Source organism: Pleurodeles waltl, chromosome 6, assembly GCF_031143425.1.
Source record: "Pleurodeles waltl isolate 20211129_DDA chromosome 6, aPleWal1.hap1.20221129, whole genome shotgun sequence".
NCBI classification, from domain to species: domain Eukaryota; kingdom Metazoa; phylum Chordata; class Amphibia; order Caudata; family Salamandridae; genus Pleurodeles; species Pleurodeles waltl.
The window spans coordinates 1,405,152,642-1,405,169,350 of record NC_090445.1 but is presented as its reverse complement, the minus strand read 5'-3'; the positions used below and the strand labels follow the sequence as shown (position 1 = coordinate 1,405,169,350).

The window sequence follows — 16,709 nt, the reverse complement described above, 5'->3', positions numbered from 1 at the left end:
AATGCCCAGTGTAGAGATCGTCATGCCACACACCAATGTCCGTATCAGAACCGCCATGGCAAAGCACAGCTGAACAGGGCAAAGACCACCATGGCAAAGCAATGCTGAACAGTCCATAGACTGCCATGGCAAAGCACCGCTGAACAGGGCAAAGACCGCCATGTCAAAGCACCGCTGAACAGGGCAAAGACCGCCATGGCAAAGCACTGCTGAACAGTCCTGAACCGCCATGGCACAGCATCGCTGAACAGTCCTGAACCGCCATGTCAAAGCTCCGCTGAACAGGGCAAAGACCGCCATGGCAAAGCACCGCTGAACAGGGCAAAGATCGCCATGGCAAAGCACCGCTGAACAGTCCATAGACCGCCATGGAAAAGCACCGCTGAACAGGGCATGCACCGTGTAGGAATGAATGAACCGCCACATCAGGCATCTTTATCCCATGTGCAGCTGGGACAGTGACAGTACAGGTACTTTCACGGGGAGACTCATCCAGTCTGGGCAACAGTCCCCCTCCAGAACCAGTGGAGACCTGCATCTACTTGAGAGACTGTGGCTTTGCACTCCCCAGGATGGCACAGTGGGCAAATCACCCACTGTATAGACTTGAAAGACTGTGGCTTTGCACTCCCCAGGATGGCACAGTGGGCAAGCCACCCACTGTAGAGACTTGAGAGACTGTGGCTTTGCACTCCCCAGGATTGAACAGTGGGCAAACCACCCACTGTAGAGACTTGAGAGACTGTGGCTTTGCACTCCCCAGGATTGAACAGTGGGCAAACCACCCACTGTAGAGACTTGGGAGACTGTGGCTTTGCACTCCCCAGGATACATCAATGGGCATGGAGCCCCGTCGTGAATCTGGCTTCGCATTCATCTGGCTGAGGTGCCCCCCCTTCCCTCCCCCTGAGGTGCCTGTAGTGTTTCTATCTGATGCCCCGGCAGTGTTCTCTCCGATTTTGGTCAGGTATCTATTGTGGGCCTCGCCCATGCATTTTAGGACTGTTGATGCACGGACATTGTTTTGTACATATCTGCACTACTTCTCGGATTGTATGTGTAAATAAGAGTGATTTTGAGATATATATCTGTATATTTTTGTATGACATGTATATTGGCACATTACAATGTTTGCCCGAATTTCGCATTGTCTTTGCATTCCTCCTGGGGGGATTGTGGGTTGTTACTGTGATTTTTGTGACTGCATTGGTGTGTATGTTGTGATATGCGAGGGTGGGGGTGTTTGGTGGGTGTCTCCCTAACTTTTGCCTCCCCCGTGTCGTAGGTGCAGTTCTCACCGGTATCTTCTGCGCTTACGTAGCTGTTGGTCGTAAAGGAGCAGAAAAACAAGGGCAGGTAGGATTCCAGCTCCATGGTGTCCTCTTTCCTCGTGGGATGTGCTCAGGTGAGCGTTTTCCCATTGCAAAAGCTGTTTCCGCCATGTTATTATCCACGGTGATTCCACCCTGGAAAAGGTGGCGGATTGGCAGGTTGTAATAGTGTGGGCGGTACATTGTCTCCCGCCTGTCTGTTGGCGGTAACCGCTGCGCTGCTTGTCTGTACAGCCGTGGCGGGCGGTGTGTTAAAGTGGCTGTCTTTGTTGGCGGTTTCCGCCAGGGTCATAATCCCCTTTTTTTGTCCGCCGGCCTGTTTGCAGGATTACCGCACCTTTAACACCGTCCGCCAGGGTTGTAATGACCACCTAAGAGTCTTACTCCATAGAAAACAATTGAAACATTGATTTTACACAAAGTACCTGGTTTCCATAAAAAATAAAGCTGCACGGGCTAGAGTGCATCGGAAAAGTCAGCAATGTGTTGTGATGCCAGGGAGGTTTCTTCTCCGGTCGGGTAGCTGATGTGTCTCTTTTCTCCCCCGCAAGAGAGTGATGCATTGATTTCTGGACAGGGCACCTCGGATCTGCACAGGTTCACAATAACTTTAATGCTCAGCGATGATGCGTGAGAAATCTGGACGCACAGTGTTGGAAAATCATGCTGCATGGGGTTTGCGTTGTTATCAGCCACTGCAAGCAGGTGTTGAGTCGTTTCTCCAGCCACAAAGCGTCGATCTCCCAGCTGAGAAGCAGGTGGAGCCTTGATTTTAGCAGCAAAGCCGTTGGCGTGTCGTTATTCAGCTGCCTTGCAGGTGGTGCGTCAAAATCTTCCCCGCACGGTGTTCTGTGAATGGATTTCAGTCCTTGTTCTAACAACTTCACCTCTCAAGGTCCCAAGGACTGACTAGGGCACCACTTGTCAGGGCAGGAGTTTCAGCAGAGAGTACAGGTGCTGGCAAATGAAGTCTTTGATGGCCTTGGGACTTCATAACAGGAGCAAGCTGAGTTTACGCCCTTAGAGATTCCAAGCAGGAATATACTACAAAGTCCAGTCTTTGCCCTCTTTCAGACAGAAGCAGCAACTGCAGGCCAACCCAGCAAAGCACAGTCACAGGCAAAGGGGCAGTACTCTTCTTCCAGCTCTTCAGCTCGCCTCCTTGGCAGAGGTTCCTTTTGATTCTAGAAGTGATCTAAAAATCTGGGGTTTTGTGTCCACTACTTACACCCCTTTCGGCCTTTGAAGTAGGCAAACTTAAAAGGAAAGTTTGTTGTTTACAGGAGCCTGCCTTGTCCAGGCCTGTCCACAGACCCACACCAGGAGGTTGGAGACTGTATTGTGTGAGTGCAGGCACAGCCCATTCATGTGTAAGTGACCGCTCCTCCCTCCACTCTAGCTCAGATGGCTCATCAGAATATGCAGGCTACACCCCAGCTCCATTTGTGTCACTGTCTAGAGGAGATTCACAAACAGCCCAACTGTCAGTTTGACCCAGACAGGGAATTCACAAACAGGCAGAGTCACATAATGGTATAAGCAAGAAAATGCCTACTTTCTAAAAGTTATAAGTACAAAACTACATTGCCCACTCGGGAATCAAATTAAATAACACATACATCCATACAAATCACATGAAGCATTGATATGTTATCATTTAGAAAACATCCTTTATTCTATATGCATCTTCTAGTAACTAGTAAAGTGAAGCCGTGGAAAACAAACAAAGCTGCTGATGGCTGTTCAAAGGAAAAAGTGGCATTTGAAGATATGCACCATGGAACAGCATTGGTAAAATGTAAGCCCACGCCTGAAGGAGGAAATTCATAACTGTTTGGGATTGGAGGCGACGTGATGTGGTTTTTGAAGAAGCTTGTTATCTTAAGCAACATGTTGTATTAAGCAGGTCCCCTATCATTGCTAGTCCTGAAGAAGACCCGTATGTGAGCCCGGAATCGGCCCGAGAGCCAGAGGGGGTCGAAACATCGACGATGAGGGTTGTGCCTGCATGTGTTTTCTGTTTATAGGATTGAAGAACTTTAGTGGGGATTTGATACCTTTATAAACATAGTGATTCAATGCGTAAAAAGGATTGAGCAGCAGGCAATCTGTTAAAGTTTTTGTTTTTTGGTTTGATAGGTTTGTGAGTTATGCTCTTTTTCTATTCTTCTTTTCATCACGAGCACTTGACCTTTTTGCACTTCATTATGTCCTTCTACTTTGGTGTTTTGATAGGGGATTTCAGAAATAATTTTTTATAAGGTTAGAAAATATATGTATAATTATATATAGAATAAAGGATGTTTTCTAAATGATTACATATCAATGCTGCATGTGATTTTTATGGATGCATGTGTTATTTAATTTGGTTCCCGATTGGGCAATGTAGTTTTGTACTTATAACTTACCCAGCCCCTTGGGTTTTTGTTGGGGTCACCCTCTGTGGTTTGTAATATACTTTCTAAAAGTGCCATTTTCAAACTAACAATCTAAAAACCAACTTCACAAACAGATGTATTCTTAAATTGTGAGTTCAGAGACCCCAAACTCCATATTTCTATCTGCTCACAATGGGAAACTATACTTTAAAGATATTTAAAGGCAGCCCCCATGTTAACCTAGGAGAGAGATAGACCTTTCAAAAATAAAAAACAAGTTTGTTAGTATTTCACTGTTGGGACATGTAAAAACACACAAGTACGTGTCCTACCTTTAACATACAATTTACCCTGCCCATGGGGCTAGCTAGGGGTTCCTTACATGTACAAATAGGGAAGTTTTGGGCCTAGCAAGTGGGTACACTTCACTGTAGTGGCAGGTCTGAGCCATATATACAGGGCTACTTATATGGGTGGCATAGTCAGTGCTGCATGCCCACTAGTAGCATTTGATTTACAGGCCATAGGCACCTCTAGTGCATTTTACTAGGGACTTATTAGAAAATCAAATAAGCCAGTTATGGGAAAGCCAATTACACATACAATTTCACTTAGGGAGCACTTGCACTTTAGCACTGGTTAGCAGTGGTAAAGTGCCCAGAGTAACAAAACCAGCAAAAACAAGGTCCAGCGCACAGCAACAACCTGGGAAGTAGAGGCAAAAAGTTAGGGGACACCATGCCAAGGATGCCAGGTCTAACAATATGTATGTGTGTGTCACTGTCTTTTTGTGCATTTTTTAGTGTCCACCAGAATGTTGAGCATGCCATATATGATGGTTGGTATCCCTGGTATGATGGTGGCAATTTCTTGCAAAATGGTGGGCATCCTGGTATGATGTTGCACATCCCTGGAATAACTAACCCACACCAGGCCTTTTGTTAGCTCTCTTTGCTATATTGGGGACACCCGTTGCCTTCGATTTGTCATTCCTAACATGATGGTATGTATCCTTGTTATACTGGCAGCATCTTCATCTTATATGAAGGCAACTACACATAAAATTTCACATAGGGAGCACTTGCACTTTAGCACTGGGTAGCAGGGATCTTATCAACTTGTTAGGTGTGTGGCAATAGCAAATAACAATTAGACCAGCAGACAAATCAACATAGCGTCCTATGTTCCAAATGGAACATTAAATGGAACTGGACTCTCAATCCGTTGCTCCAAATCCACAAGCCGGTCCACCATAGCCTGTAAGTGGGTGGATATCTGGCTGGTAAGCAATAAAAAGAACATGCCTTTCAGGCAAGCGATCCTTGCCCATCAAGAGCCCAACACCACCATGGTGAGCAGGTCTAACATTATGGTGGGTATCACTGGTGTGATGGTGGCAATCCTTGGTGGGATAGAGACCATACCGGCTTGACTATGCACAACCATACCTGGCCTTATAGTGGTTCTCTCAGAGTGGCTTCAGATCTGGCAAATTGATCCCCCTGACCTTTTAAAGGAAAATTTGCACTCATTAACCCATCTTACCAAGTTGCTTGGTGGGTGGCAAGAGTGAGTACACATTTATTCCAAAAGACAAATCAGTATAGACTTCCCTGGAGAAAGTTAAGGAAGCAGCCACTAAATACAGCATCTGTTGTCTGAGCCTCTGTGCAGGCAGGCCCAGAGAGATGTGGCCAATCCTTTCCTCCAACCCCTATCCACTTGGAATGGAGCAACAGACTGTGGAGCAACAAAGGCAAAGGACTGCAAAAAAGGGTAACTGCTGAATGTAATAAGCGTTCAAGAAATAAAGTTGCACTGAAATAGTGCTACTCAGAAAACAGGGAAACATTGCTGAACAGTACAAGTATAGAAACAATGACCCAGGCCTAAACAGCACAGGTTCAGGCAACGAGGATGCAGTTAAAGACAGTGCAAGCTCATGAAACAAGGATGCACTGCAAAAAAAGTTAATGAAGCACAGAAATCAAGAATATGTGGAAACCGAGGTCAATAAACAAGAAAACAGCATCTATGTCCAACACTGTACTGATGATCACGTGCATCAGATGTGAACAAGTTAGTACCTGCCATCTACAGATTCCTCCACCAATCATTGCACTGCAGGGATGGAGACAAAGGAATGAGTAAAAGATTCAAGAAAATGCTATCTATGTAAAGAGAAAGACAGGGGATGCCACAAAACCTGGCATAGAATTAAAATGGAAATAGGGTCATGTATGTTTTCCAGGAAGATAAATCAAAGTGGAGACATGCCACAAGGTCAAGGTTTTGGGGTAAAACATTGTTATGTTATGTTATGATATGTTATGCAGAGTATATTTGGATAGCGCTCTAATCACACTTGAGGGTATCCAGGAGCTTCACATGTCGGTTGATGGCAGTCCCCAAAGGAGAAATTATTTGAAAAGCCAGGTCTTCTGCTTCTTTTGGAACTCAAGAATAGACAAGGAGTCCCTGATGTGGTGTGGGAGGTCATTCAATGCTTTGTAGGAGATGTAGGAGAAGGTGCGACTTCCTGCTCTGTTTTTGTCTATGAGAGGTGCATTTGCTAGTGAGACTCTGGCTGAGAGGCGGTGGCTGGAAGGTTGGTGAAAGTTTATGCAGCTTTTGAAGTAGGCAGGGTCTAGGTTGTGTAGTACTTTGCATGTGTTTGTGAAGAGTTTGAACTGAGTGCATCATGAGGAGTTTGAATTGAGTGCATCTGTGTATGGAGAGCTAGTGAAGTTCTTTGAAGTGTGGAGTGATGTGGGTGCATTGTGGTAGGTCGAGGACAAGTCTTTCTGCAACACTTTGGATGGTCTGGAGCCTGTTCAGGAGATGTTTGGTAATTCCTTCATAGAGTCAGTTGCCATAGTAAACCCTGCTGGTTATCAGGGCCTGTGTGACTGTTTTCCTGGTGTTCTCAAGTAGCCACTTGAAAACGTTTTGCAGCATCCTAAGGATGTTAAAACAAGTGGAGGTCACCGTATTTACTTGGGCTGTCATGTCTAGTTTGTCATCTAGGATGATTCCTAAGTTTCTGGCATGTCCAATGGAGGTTGGTGTGCAAATGAGGTCTGCCAACCACCAGGTGAAATCCCAAGTAGAGGTCTTCCATTCAAAACTCACAATTTCAATCTTGTCTGAGTTGAGCTTGTGGCAGTTGGATCTCACCCGGGTGAATACCATAGTTCTGCAGGTTGGTTTTTGTCAAATAAATGTTGTTAGTGAGAGAGTATCAGTTGGGTAGCCTCTGTGTAGGAAAGAATGTTGATGCCGTGCGATCTGATGATGTCAGCCAGTGGGGTCATGTCGATGTTAAACAAAGTTGGGCTGACATATGATCCTTGGGGTAGTCCACATATGAGTTTCCTGGCTTCTGCCGTGTAGGTGGAATGCTGACTTTTTGTGTTTTTCCTGTGAGGAAGGAGCAGATCCAATTGCTATTTCAAGTACATTTTCTGATCAAGGTGGAATTGGAGACCATGATGAAGGTTGCCAAGAGGTCTTGGCTGTTGGGCTGTTGTTTCTTCTTGAACCAGGATCATTCTGATGTCCTTGGTTGTTGCAATGAGGGCAGTCTTGGTACTGTGATTGAGTCTGAAGCCTGATTGAGTGGTGACCAAGAGTTGGTGTACATCGAGGTAGTGGGTGAGTTGTTTGTTAATGGCTTTCTCCAGGACCTTGGCTGGGTAAGGTAGTAGGGATTTCAGACAGAAGTTTGCCGTCTGGGTGGGGTCTGGTGATGGTTTCATTAGTAGTGCATTGACAGCTGCATGTTTCAAGGTGTCCAGGAATGTTGCAGTGGAGATGGAGGTGTTCAGGATGTGGATGAGTACTTCACTGATCGGGAAAGCAGCCACGTTGTAAATGTGGTGAGGCAGGGTCAATTGGGGCCTCAATGATGGTTCCTATGATGTTGGCTGCACTCCTTCCATGGTGATTGTTTTCCATGTAGTCAGGGTGCTTCCAAGGGTTTTTGTGTGTTGGAAGGAGGTGAGGCTGCTGGGGGTCAGTTGAGGGTTGAAATTGTTATAAATAGTATTGAATTTGTAGCTTAAGAATTCAGGTAGTTTGTCCCATAGGTATTGGCAGGGGGTGATGCTAATGGTGGTGGAAGCTGGTGTGCTGAAGCCTTTGATGATGGCAAAGATCTGTTTGCAGCTACTGGAACTGTTACTTATGCATTTAGTCAAGGCTTTCTTCTTGGTTTCTCTGATCTAGTAGCCTGTACTGTTTCAGTGTGCTTTGAAGGTGTCTTTGTCCGTTTCTTTGTGATTCATTCTCCATCTTCTTTCCTATTGTTAGCAGTATTGTTTGGTTGAGCAGAGTTCCTCTCTGTACCAACTTGCCCGCTTTCTGGTTCTCTTTTGGTAGATGTGTTTGCAGGGTGCCAAGGAGTCAGAGCAGTGTGTGAGCTACTTGTCGAGTTGCTTGACAAAGTTGTTTAGGTTGCTGGTGGAGTTGGATCGTGTGCAGTGTGGGACTACTTTGATTCTGAGATGCTACTCCAGCTGCAGCTGGTCAGGCAGGTGGTGGCAGGCTTCGTTTGGTGAGGGATATTGATCTGGAAGTGGACAATTCCAGGATCGGTCAAGGTGAGAGGTGTGATTGTTGTATCTTTGATGCCATTGAAGGTGGTCACATGTTGTGTCAGTCCGAGGATTCCTAGGCTTTCACATAGTGTGATTGAGCTGGTGACTCTCCATTCTTCTAGGTGAAAGTTGAAGTTTCCTCGCAAGATGTAGGTTTTGGAATCACTGGTGAGAGAGGCAACTAAATCTGCAATGTTGTTGATGAAACTTGCTCATACACCAGACGGATGATAGATGAGGGTTCCGTTCAGGGTGAAGGAAGCAGAGACTCGCAGTTTGAAGTGTAGGTACAACATAAAGAGGATTGCATTCCCTGTGGTTGTGGTGCAGCTGATGATTTCCTTGAAAATGATTGCAATTCCTCCTCCTGGTTTGTGTTTGCAGTCTTGTTGTGCGATCCTGTCCCCTGCTGGGATGTCCATGGCAATGTTGGGTGCCAACTCGCCAGTCAGCCACATATCTGTAATAAAGAGGAGCTCCATTGTGTTGTTGTCCATAAGGTCCTAGATTTCCACTGCATGTTTGCTGAGCGGGAGGGTGTTCAGGAGCATGGTGTTTGCTAGTTGGAGGTGTGCTGTGTGTACATTGGGTGTGTGTAGGTGGTGCTAGGGTAGATGGTGGGCTGTTGCACACAAAACTGCAGTGGGTGAAAGCAACACCTGTTTCAGTGTTGTGCGGTGCAGTGTGGCAGCAGCAGGGGGATAGGAGTCCCGTATTTAGTGTCTGAAGGGATGCTGCGGAATACCATTGGAGAGCGGTTGGACCAGGGTTTGCAGTGCAGGACGTAGTCAAGGCTCAGATGGGTGAAGACAAGTTTTCCCCTGGTGCACCAGCAGCGCACTCACTGTGCAGATCTGCACTGCGACCACCATTAAGTAGATCCTGGGAGGGGGAGGAGTGCAGCAGGTGGTGGGCGGGGCTTAGCAGGGCGTGAAAAGGAGCAAGAGGTGTGGGAAGGAACAGGTAAGGAACGGGCAGAGAAGAGGGGGCACAGGAGGTCAGAGGAGGGAAAAGGAGCACAGGAAGGAGGCATCAAAAAGATAGCAAAATAACATAGGAAAGAAGAGCAAAAACGAAGAGAGAAAAAATAGGCAAAAGTCAGAGAAATGCACAAAAGGCTAGTGAACAAGAGTGGGAGTGCAAGAGGAAAAAGAGCAAAAATCTGAGATAAAAGGCACAAAAGACAAATGAGTAAGAGGTGGAAAGGGAAAGAAGAGCAAAGAGTGGCAAGGAAGAAGCGCAAGGGCTAGAGCTTCTGACTTTGGAACTGGGGAACCAGGCTGGGGTCTGGGCACTGACACAACATCCTGTGTTTCTGGGCAAATCACTCAATATCCCTATGCCTACAAAAGATTAATGTGTCCTGCTGTAATGTAACTGGTGTTCGTGTAAAGCACTCCAATAATTTCGGGTTGAGTTTTAGCTTTATAAAACTGCGAAAAAAAGGCATAAAAGGCAACAAAAAAAAAGAAACAAGCTAAAAGAACCAAAAGAGTAAAGGGGGAAAGGGCACAACAGGCAACACAATAAGAGTCAAAATGCGCAAAGAGTGAAAAGACAGAACAGCGAGAAAGGGGGGAGCACGAGGTTGAAGGCATGAGAGAGTGAAAGCGAGAAAACGTGTGACAGCGGAAGATGCAAGGGCAGAGACCAGCCAGAAGACTGGAGACAGATAGGTTCAGGAATGGAAGAGAGGTGTGTACAGAGGCAGCTGATTAATCAACATTCTGGTTGTTACAGAGCCCAACACAGATTTGAAATGAAGGGGGTACTCTGAATATTGTGCAAGAGTCGAATAGAGAAAGATATAGCATGGTGTGAGAAAGCTTAGTTTAACACTGAAAAACCACCTATGCAAGCTCTCTAGTGGCAGTCTTGAGAGGACAATACTCACACCATATATGCATTTACAGACTTAATACAAAGGCACATACGGGGAGATTTACAAACATTTTGCGCTGGGTTAGCATCACAAAAGTGATGCTAATCAGCACAAAATGTTTTTTTCCTATTTTACTTTCCAGCGCAAGACTTGTTTTGAGCCGGAAAGTATCCTAAAAGTAATGCAAAGCCTGCTTTGCGTTACATAGCTCTGAGGTGTGCATTAGATGGGTGGTAGATGGGCATTCCCATGCAATCACCCATGCCTTTTGACGCAAAACTGTATCTACCAACCATAGTACACAGTGTTTTGTGCCAAAAGTTAACGCAATTTGAAACCAGACGTTAAAAGGAGAAATGCTTTCATTTCTCCTTTCTTTTATGACTTTTGCATGCACCCATGCAAAGCAGGAAAAGTTTTAAAGTGTGTCTAAGCATAGCATTTTCCAGTACAAAGGCTATGCTAGACTCACGCACACACCCTTGCACTATGGCGCAAAAAGGTGTGTGCCTGGTGCATGGATGCTGAAATCAGTACCAGCGATAGAGAGGGGAGAGGAAGTGCCATATCTTTGTAGCTATGGTGCTCTCTTGCGCCCTCCCTGTCATGTGCTGAAGCGCTGCATTTTTTATCGATGCTCTGCACTTGGTGACAGTTTTGTAACTCTGCCCCATAATATCTCACCCACTGTCATTTAAAATACACAGAAACATAAAGGACAAAATCACGCATTCTAAAATGCAATGTAGCACCAACCATTCTACAAAACTAAGGGGCTGATTTAAGGAAAGTGGCGCTGCACTCAGTGCAGCGCCACTTTATTTGAGCCCCTTAGCATCCCCCTAACACCACCATATGTGCACCATATCTATAATACGGCGCACCATGGCGGCAGTTAAGGAAACTAGCGTCACAATTTTTGGCACTAGTTCAGAGCTTTGCAGGACTAGGGTAAAAAATATTGACGCTAATCCTGCGCAGCCCATTGAGACCCTTTGAAAACAATGGTGTGCCTCCTTTTAATGCCTGCTCTGAGCAGATGATAAGAGTGCCGGAAAAAATGATGCAAATAAATCTCTTAGATTTCTTTGCGTCATTTTGTCGGCACCCATAACGGGGCAAGCCCGCTTTGCATTCATTATTCCTGGCACAGGCAAAATGTAGCACACAGAGTTACAAAGTGGCCCAATGCATGCATTGGGCCACCTTGTAAATTTGGCGCACTGACTTTGGCCTTGTTGGGCCACATTAGAGTAAAAAAAAGGACAGTAATATGGCACAAGGAGGCTCTAGGGGTTCTTAAATCAGCCCCTAAGGATTTCTAATTGTGCAGGTCACAATAAAACACCCAAAACAATAAGCTTCTCAATTTATATAATATTTACACCAAAAAATACTAATCAGACCTACCGGCTTTAGCAATTCTTGCTAAAAATGTTCCTAAGGGCAGACCCACTCAAAAACCAAAAGCAAGGTGGCGCTCTTCAGGAAGCCATGAAGAATCAGGATATTTAAAATGGTCGGTAAAACATTTGTGTTTTAGCCACAGTTCAAGAAAATTACACTGTAACATGGACTATTTGACTTCATGATTTTTCAAAATCATCTATGCTGTGGGTCAGGGGGAACCCTTTTGAAACCGGTGGTTTGGCACAGTTTCAGAATTTTCTTGCTCACTGAAATTGTTCTTATTTTAAACATTTTTGTGAAGCAAACAGCACCAATAAAACACTCTTCAAATTACCTCCATTCTCCTTCTGATCGCTCGTGTTACTATTGTATCTGGTTTGCTACAAGGAAATGGAATGAAGTCCATCGTTTGACAGCTCTTTGCAGTCCCATAGTCTTTCCTCATAAACTGAAAAAATAACACATAGATGTAAAATCAAAATGTTGCGTTTCTGCTATGACAGTGGCTTCCATATATCCCATACACATTATTTAAACGGAGAATTTGAAAGTTCTAATGTCTCCTATAAACATTAACATTAAAAAAAGAAACAAGTCGATCGAGTTTCTTATTTGAAAGAAAATCTGACTAATGATCCATATTTGACACACATACATCTTTCAAATTCATGATTTGACAGACACATAAATTAAAACATGAAATGGGACATGACGAACAGAGCACAGACTTAAAAATTACTCTTTGTAGTTGTAGTACGCGTACAACTGATGATGGACTCACCAACGCATCACCTCACGTACAGAACCGAGTTATTAGGTAATAAATATATGTACGTTCATACACAAAGACCTCATGGTTGTCTATATCGCAAGCTTTTTCATGCAGCAGTGGGCAATGTACTGCAGTTCACAATATTAAGCACACGTTAGTGATTCTTCTGCTTCAGCAGCTTTTCTCTCAATACTCAATGGTATTTCCTAAAGCCCTTTTAAGGTTATGGGAACTATTGGACCTCATTTGGAGTACGGATATTCCAGAAAATCAGAGTTTGTGAAGGAAAATAATAAAAATGGAAAAACAACTTAAAAAAATCTGTGATCCACCAAAGTCATGGATTCCTTGACCCTCTTGGTAAGCCACACTTTATCCTGCATTAGAACATTGGAACTGACAGTTCCTTTGAAGACACTGGAGCAGCAGCAGCCTATGAAAGCTTCCACAGGACCACTGCCGTCTCCATTACGACATCTTGACCAACAGCCTCTGCCTCTCTCTTTCCCTTGCCGCGCTAGAAAACGTCAGGATGCACTTTAAAACATATACATACATGTATAGTCAGTCAGTCAAATAACTTTATTTGGCAATTGCCATAAAAGTACAAACCAAGACACATTTACCGATCTATAAATAGTAAAAAATAAAACTTAAAACCATTGCTGAAAACACCACATGAGCATCCAATCTGAAACCCCTTGACATACATAGATAAATATACAAGACATGATTAAAAATCACAAAGTCAGAAAAGTACAAATATTAGCTTTAAAATGATATACTATACGTACATAAATTTTTTAAAAAGGAGCAGGCCTTTTCCTAATACTTAAAGAAGCTGTGACGAAGTCTAATACATGATGACAAATTTGAATATCAGGCAATCTCTGAAGATATAGTAGGGCTTCCTTATAATGAATGGGTCTAAGAAGGCGTAACGTGGGTAAAATAAAGGCCCCTCTAGGAGCAGCGTATAAAGGGCAAAAAAGAAAAAAGTGCAAAGTGCTCTGAGTTGATTTGGAGTCACAGGGACAAAGTGGTAAGTCCTTTTTCCAGAAACATGGTTCGGGGAAAGCTACCTTAAAATGAATTAGATTATGTCTAAAAAGTGTTAAAAAGGAAATTATTCTAAAACTTGAAAACCAAGTCAAATAGGGTTCAAGGCATGGAACAGTCACAATCCGAGAGTAGGAATCAAAAGATTTCAATTTCAGGGAACTATAAAATCTCTGCTCTGATATGTGCTTGGAGTAAGTAGACTTCAAGACAGACCTAGAGTTTGTGGTTAACAAATGAGGATCATCAAACATGTATCTAAGCCCTAGGTTCTCAAAAATGTTTTGCAGAAACATAAGCCAGGGAATCCTATTTGAATTTTCCAATTGTAGACAATCAGAGATACAGTCTTGGACCAAACTTGCCATAGGGTTTGACCAACATCTGATCCAGAGCAGTAGGGGGGCCATAAAGACCCTGTCCTCCAAAAAGCACTGACCAAGTTCTTCATGGCAGATTATATTTGCGGTGCATTTTGGAACCAACAATAATCTGCGCAGAAATTTATTTTCAACACTCTGAAGAGACGGTATTTTATTATAGCCCCAGACGCCTGCCCCATAAAGGACTGATGCAGTGCATTTGGAATTATAAAGAGTTTTCAACTGTGCAGGGGGTCTGTGACCTAATTTATTTGAAAAGCGAAAAATTGCTTCGTTGTTCCTTATCAACTGTTGGAGCTTAAAATTAATGTGTGTCTTCCAGGACAAGGAAGAACTCATGTACATGCCTAGATAACAAAATTCTTTGACCTTAATAAGGGTGTGCCCTCCCATAGTAAATTGTTTAGACTTTGTATTGCGTGGGCCACAAGTCATAACGAAAGTCTTGGGGTAATTTACTTTCAGATCAAGGTTCAACATAAAATCATAAAATACATCCAGTAGTCCCTGTAAACCGTTTGCAGTACGAGCAATTAAAACTGCATCGTCAGCATATAATAAAACTGGAAGTTGTCTCTGGCCCATCTTCGGTATGTCCTTTGCATGTTTTAACAGTGAATCATAGAGCCCATTAATGTAAATCAGAAAAAGAAAAGGGGCTAAGATACATCCCTGCCTTACACCCCTAGTTGACGGGATGGGGGAGGTTCTCTGCCCATGTGAGCCGGCCTGAACAGAAATCGTTAGGTCTGTGTGTAGGCGTTTAATAAGCTCCAATAGAGGCGGATCGCAGCCTAAGGCTTCCAAAATTTGCCATAACTTTGACCTATTAACCATATCGAAGGCACTGGTTAGATCAATGAAAGCCATGTGAATAGACTCTTTTTTGACTGTCACGTATTTGCTGAGTATCAGCTGCAAGTTTAAAACTTGCTCAACTGTGCCTACACCAGGTCTGAAACCAAATTGAATAGGAGATAAAATCTGGGCCACGGACACCCAATCTTCTAAACGGGACAGGATCACGCTACCTAAAATCTTTGCCGTCGAATCGATAAGAGAAATTGGTCTGTAACAAGAAGGATCTTGTCTATTTCCTTTTTTGAAGATAGGAACAATAATAGCCGATTTCCATGAGAGGGGCACGTTACTATTTACCACACTATTCAACACATTGGTAACTAACGGACCCCAAAGATCAATTTCTAATTTAAAAAGATCAGCGGGAACCCCATCGGGCCAGGAGCTTTTCCCTGCCTTGATCTATCAATGGCATTTTTGACCTCATAGAGGTCAAAAATAATGTTTGGGGCCTTAGTTTTGGAGTCTAAAATAAAAGGTGCAGAAGGATTTACATGCGAATTCTCATAAGTTCCTGAACAGAAGACTTTCCTAAAATGAGTTAACCAGACGTCCTCAGCAATAAGACATTCATTGGCCAAAGAGTGGTTACCAGAAAAGTAAGAGTGATTTATCACTTTCCAGAATTTAGAAGTATCCTTCTGCTCAGATGCAGCCAAAAGTTTGCCCCAGGCCCTAGACCTAATTTCTGATTTCTGTTTGTCAATGGCAGCCTTATAATCGTCTCTTGCTATTTTAACTAATTGACGGGAGAGAGGAACTGCTTTAAGTGCATCTTTGAGTTTTTTGTTGGCTGATGAGCACGCAGAATCGAACCATCTGTGGGCCACCGGCCCCTTCGCGGGCCTGTCCGCCGCCAGGGCGCGTGAGATGTCAGTGCTTAAAGATTCAAATTCACGCACTATGCGGTCAGAATCTAACTGCTGGGACAGACCCATATGAATCGAGTCAGACCTACTTCTTACAATTTCCTGGTTAAAAATTTTTGGATCTATTTTGTCCCATTTTAGACGTATGCCACAATTTGGATTATAAACAGAGGCAGCGCTCAAGCTTTTATTCTTGGGTGCCTGGAAATTTTTTAGGTCCAATATAATGCTAAGGGGGTTATGATCGCTCGCACAATGAGGCGTAATCTTAAATTCTTGAATTACATAAAAATCAGAGGAGCTGATAAGTATGAAGTCGATAGTGCTCCCCCTCAAATTCCCTGTAAAGGTTGGTGTATTACAGGCGTCGGGGGCCAATTTCTCGGTGACATGAACCAGATGAAATTTAGAAGTAAAAAGGTTTAAGGCATCTCCTTCAGATGTATGGTTAAAATGCAGGAAAGGCACACAGGTCCATGTGTTCTTTGCTGCACAGAGGAGTATTGAAATCGCCCACCCAGATAATAATTAGATCATTATTCTACAAAACATGTGAAGAATCTATGAGGTCCGATACCTCTTCCAGATGACCCATAAGGAGGCCCCGAGGGATGTTATTGTAAAAATTTAAAATTAGGATATCCTTTAGGCCACTAATAGAGACCAAGACAACCATAAAATAAAGAGAAGACCAGATTAAAGACACATTTAAAAGCGGAAGATGTACGGAGACAAGAACTAAAAGGCCGCCACTAGCTCTCCCCATTTGGGAAGTTAGTGCTGGCTGACACAGAGAGGTGAAACCGTTCAGAAGGAACGTATCTTTGGACCAGGTCTCCTGTAGACAAATTATATCTTAGGAGGAAATAAAGCTCTTCCAGTCCGAATTGTCAGATTTGGATCGCAGCCCTGCTATGTTCCAGCTAAGCAGAGTTAATGGTCTAGACACAGGACATGACATTAGAACTTTAGTATTTATAGGAACTTTCAGATCCAATTCAGGCTTTCCTGTGCCCCAGGTACATTCCACGTCGACGTATACATGTATATTTTCTTCTGGAGGGAATATATTTTAAAATGTAAACTTCAGAAAAGTGTTGTACGTTTAATTTAATGTATTCCCATGAATTAAAGTTCTAATTCAAAATGAATTTGATAGAGCTGCT

At 43.7% G+C, this 16,709-nt stretch overlaps 1 protein-coding gene across 1 annotated transcript in view; it reads right to left on the bottom strand.

Moving 5' to 3' along the window:
• Window positions 1-16,709, bottom strand: part of CFAP107 (cilia and flagella associated protein 107) — a 119,243-nt gene that overhangs the window by 13,068 nt on the left and 89,466 nt on the right. The window contains exon 2 of the mRNA XM_069240754.1: window positions 11,934-12,047. Coding sequence (XP_069096855.1) covers window positions 11,934-12,047 — 114 coding nt within the window. The remainder of the gene's footprint in view (window positions 1-11,933; window positions 12,048-16,709) is intronic.